Raw genomic sequence first — 2779 nt, forward strand, 5'->3', positions numbered from 1 at the left:
TCCGTGCCTTGAAGTTTTACTTACAGGCTACTAAAGATTTTCGCCAAACATCTAACCTGTTTGTTGTTTACTCTGGACAGAGGAGAGGTCAGAAGGCCTCGGCAACCTCTCTTTCTTTTTGGCTTCGGAGTATAATCCGTTTAGCCTATGAGACTGCTGGACAGCAGCCTCCTGAAAGGATTACAGCTCATTCTACTAGAGCTGTGGCTTCCACCTGGGCCTTTAAAAATGAGGCCTCTGTTGAACAGATTTGCAAGGCTGCAACTTGGTCTTCCCTTCATACTTTTTCCAAATTTTACAAATTTGATACTTTTGCTTCTTCGGAGGCTGTTTTTGGGAGAAAGGTTCTACAGGCAGTGGTTCCTTCCGTTTAAGTTCCTGCCTTGTCCCTCCCATCATCCGTGTACTTTAGCTTTGGTATTGGTATCCCACAAGTAATGGATGATCCGTGGACTGGATACACTTAACAAGAGAAAACATAATTTATGCTTACCTGATAAATTTATTTCTCTTGTAGTGTATCCAGTCCACGGCCCGCCCTGTCCTTTTCAGGCAGGTCTAAATTTTAATTAAACTACAGTCACCACTGCACCCTATGGTTTCTCCTTTTCTCTGCTTGTTTCGGTCGAATGACTGGATATGGCAGTGAGGGGAGGAGCTGTGTGGCGGCTCTGCTGTGGGTGATCTCTTGCAACTTCCTGTTGGGAAGGAGAATATCCCACAAGTAATGGATGATCCGTGGACTGGATACACTACAAGAGAAATAAATTTATAATGTAAGCATAAATTATGTTTTTGCTGTGAGGCGATCTTAGCCAGTAGCATGCTAGCTATCCGGCATGGCACCAGCTGGTCCGCACGGCTATTGGCTAAGAGGTGAAAAGTCACCTCACAGCAAAATAACGTTCTGCCGTGGGATGCCTGAGGTGCTCAGCACGGCGAACGTTTCAGACAAATATAGGACCTTTCGGCATTAAGTATTTTATACTTCATGACTGAAAGTCCCCTTTTATTTGTTCCACTGGTAAATCCTAGCATATCACCATTTTAATAAAGAGAGACAAACAACCCAGAAAAAGAGGATAGGAGAAAGATTAAAAAAAAAAAAGAATGTAGAGTTACGGTAAAGATAAAGTGAGAGACAAACAAGGAATGGGTGATTTCCAGACATTGTTGGTATCAACACTGCATCAGATTAATGTATTCAGGCTTTCCTGCACCAAATGTCATGATTTCTTACTCTGATCTCTTTGAAGTGAGAAGAACCCTGAAGAGTGGTTTAAGTGATGACTTGGTGCAAGCTCTGGGATTATCAAAATCTTCGGAAGTATCTGTGTGAGCTTTCACCATAAAGACTGTTGCAATTTGTTCTCTGCTCCTGTAATGGAAGCTGAAGCTATGGCTCCCACAGACCACGTATTACACCCCTTTGTGCATGGAACAGGCAAAGTGGCTGCTTGGATGTTGCCAGTGAAAGAAAAACAATGAGAAGACAGCTATGTATGGTAGCTATGCATGAGCACCTTTACTGTCAGAGGACCGCATCTTCTCTAAATGAGTTTAACACTCTTTCAGATGTTTTTATAGCTTAGGACTTTAATAAACAACTGGTTTTAAAATGGAACCCAAATATTTAATTCACAGAGCCACAAACTCAATATATAGACACCATAGAGAGTCTGTTCTCCGCCCTTAGCTCATTTCTTTCATGTAATTAACAAGAGTCCATGAGCTAGTGACGTATGGGATATACATTCCTACCAGGAGGGGCAAAGTTTCCCAAACCTCAAAATGCCTATAAATACACCCCTCACCACACCCACAAATCAGTTTTTACAAACTTTGCCTCCGATGGAGGTGGTGAAGTAAGTTTGTGCTAGATTCTACGTTGATATGCGCTCCGCAGCAAGTTGGAGCCCGGTTTTCCTCTCAGCGTGCAGTGAATGTCAGAGGGATGTGAGGAGAGTATTGCCTATTTGAATGCAGTGATCTCCTTCTACGGGGTCTATTTCATAGGTTCTCTGTTATCGGTCGTAGAGATTCATCTCTTACCTCCCTTTTCAGATCGACGATATACTCTTATATTTACCATTACCTCTACTGATTCTCGTTTCAGTACTGGTTTGGCTTTCTACTACATGTAGATGAGTGTCCTGGGGTAAGTAAGTCTTATTTTCTGTGACACTCTAAGCTATGGTTGGGCACTTTATTTATAAAGTTCTAAATATATGTATTCAAACATTTATTTGCCTTGACTCAGAATGTTCAACTTTCCTTATTTTCCAGACAGTCAGTTTCATAGTTGGGATAATGCATATCAATAAATCAATTTTTTCTTACCTTAAAATTTGACTTTTTCCCTGTGGGCTGTTAGGCTCGCGGGGGCTGAAAATGCTTCATTTTATTGCGTCATTTTTGGCGCGGACTTTTTTGGCGCAAAAACTCTATTTCCGTTTCCGGCGTCATACGTGTCGCCGGAAGTTGCGTCATTCTTTGACGTTATTTTGCGCCAAAAATGTCGGCGTTCCGGATGTGGCGTCATTTTTGGCGCCAAAAGCATTTAGGCGCCAAATAATGTGGGCGTCTTTTTTGGCGCTAAAAAATTTGGGCGTCATTTTTGTCTCCACATTATTTAAGTCTCATTATTTATTGCTTCTGGTTGCTAGAAGCTTGTTCACTGGCATTTTTTTCCCATTCCTGAAACTGTCATTTAAGGAATTTGATCAATTTTGCTTTATATGTTGTTTTTTTCTTTTACATATTGCAAGATGTTCCACGT

At 41.5% G+C, this 2779-nt stretch overlaps 1 protein-coding gene across 1 annotated transcript in view; it reads left to right on the forward strand.

Annotated features, from left to right (window-relative positions):
* The window catches only part of FHOD1 (formin homology 2 domain containing 1), a 387262-nt gene extending 385638 nt beyond the window's left edge, over window positions 1–1624 (forward strand). Inside the window, exon 23 of the mRNA XM_053719455.1 lies at window positions 1151–1624. Within this exon, the coding sequence (XP_053575430.1) occupies window positions 1151–1339 (189 nt within the window). The 3' untranslated portion in view covers window positions 1340–1624. The remainder of the gene's footprint in view (window positions 1–1150) is intronic.
* Window positions 1625–2779: the final 1155 nt, after the last annotated feature.

The sequence above is a fragment of the Bombina bombina genome, chromosome 1 (assembly GCF_027579735.1).
Source record: "Bombina bombina isolate aBomBom1 chromosome 1, aBomBom1.pri, whole genome shotgun sequence".
In the NCBI taxonomy this organism is placed as follows: domain Eukaryota; kingdom Metazoa; phylum Chordata; class Amphibia; order Anura; family Bombinatoridae; genus Bombina; species Bombina bombina.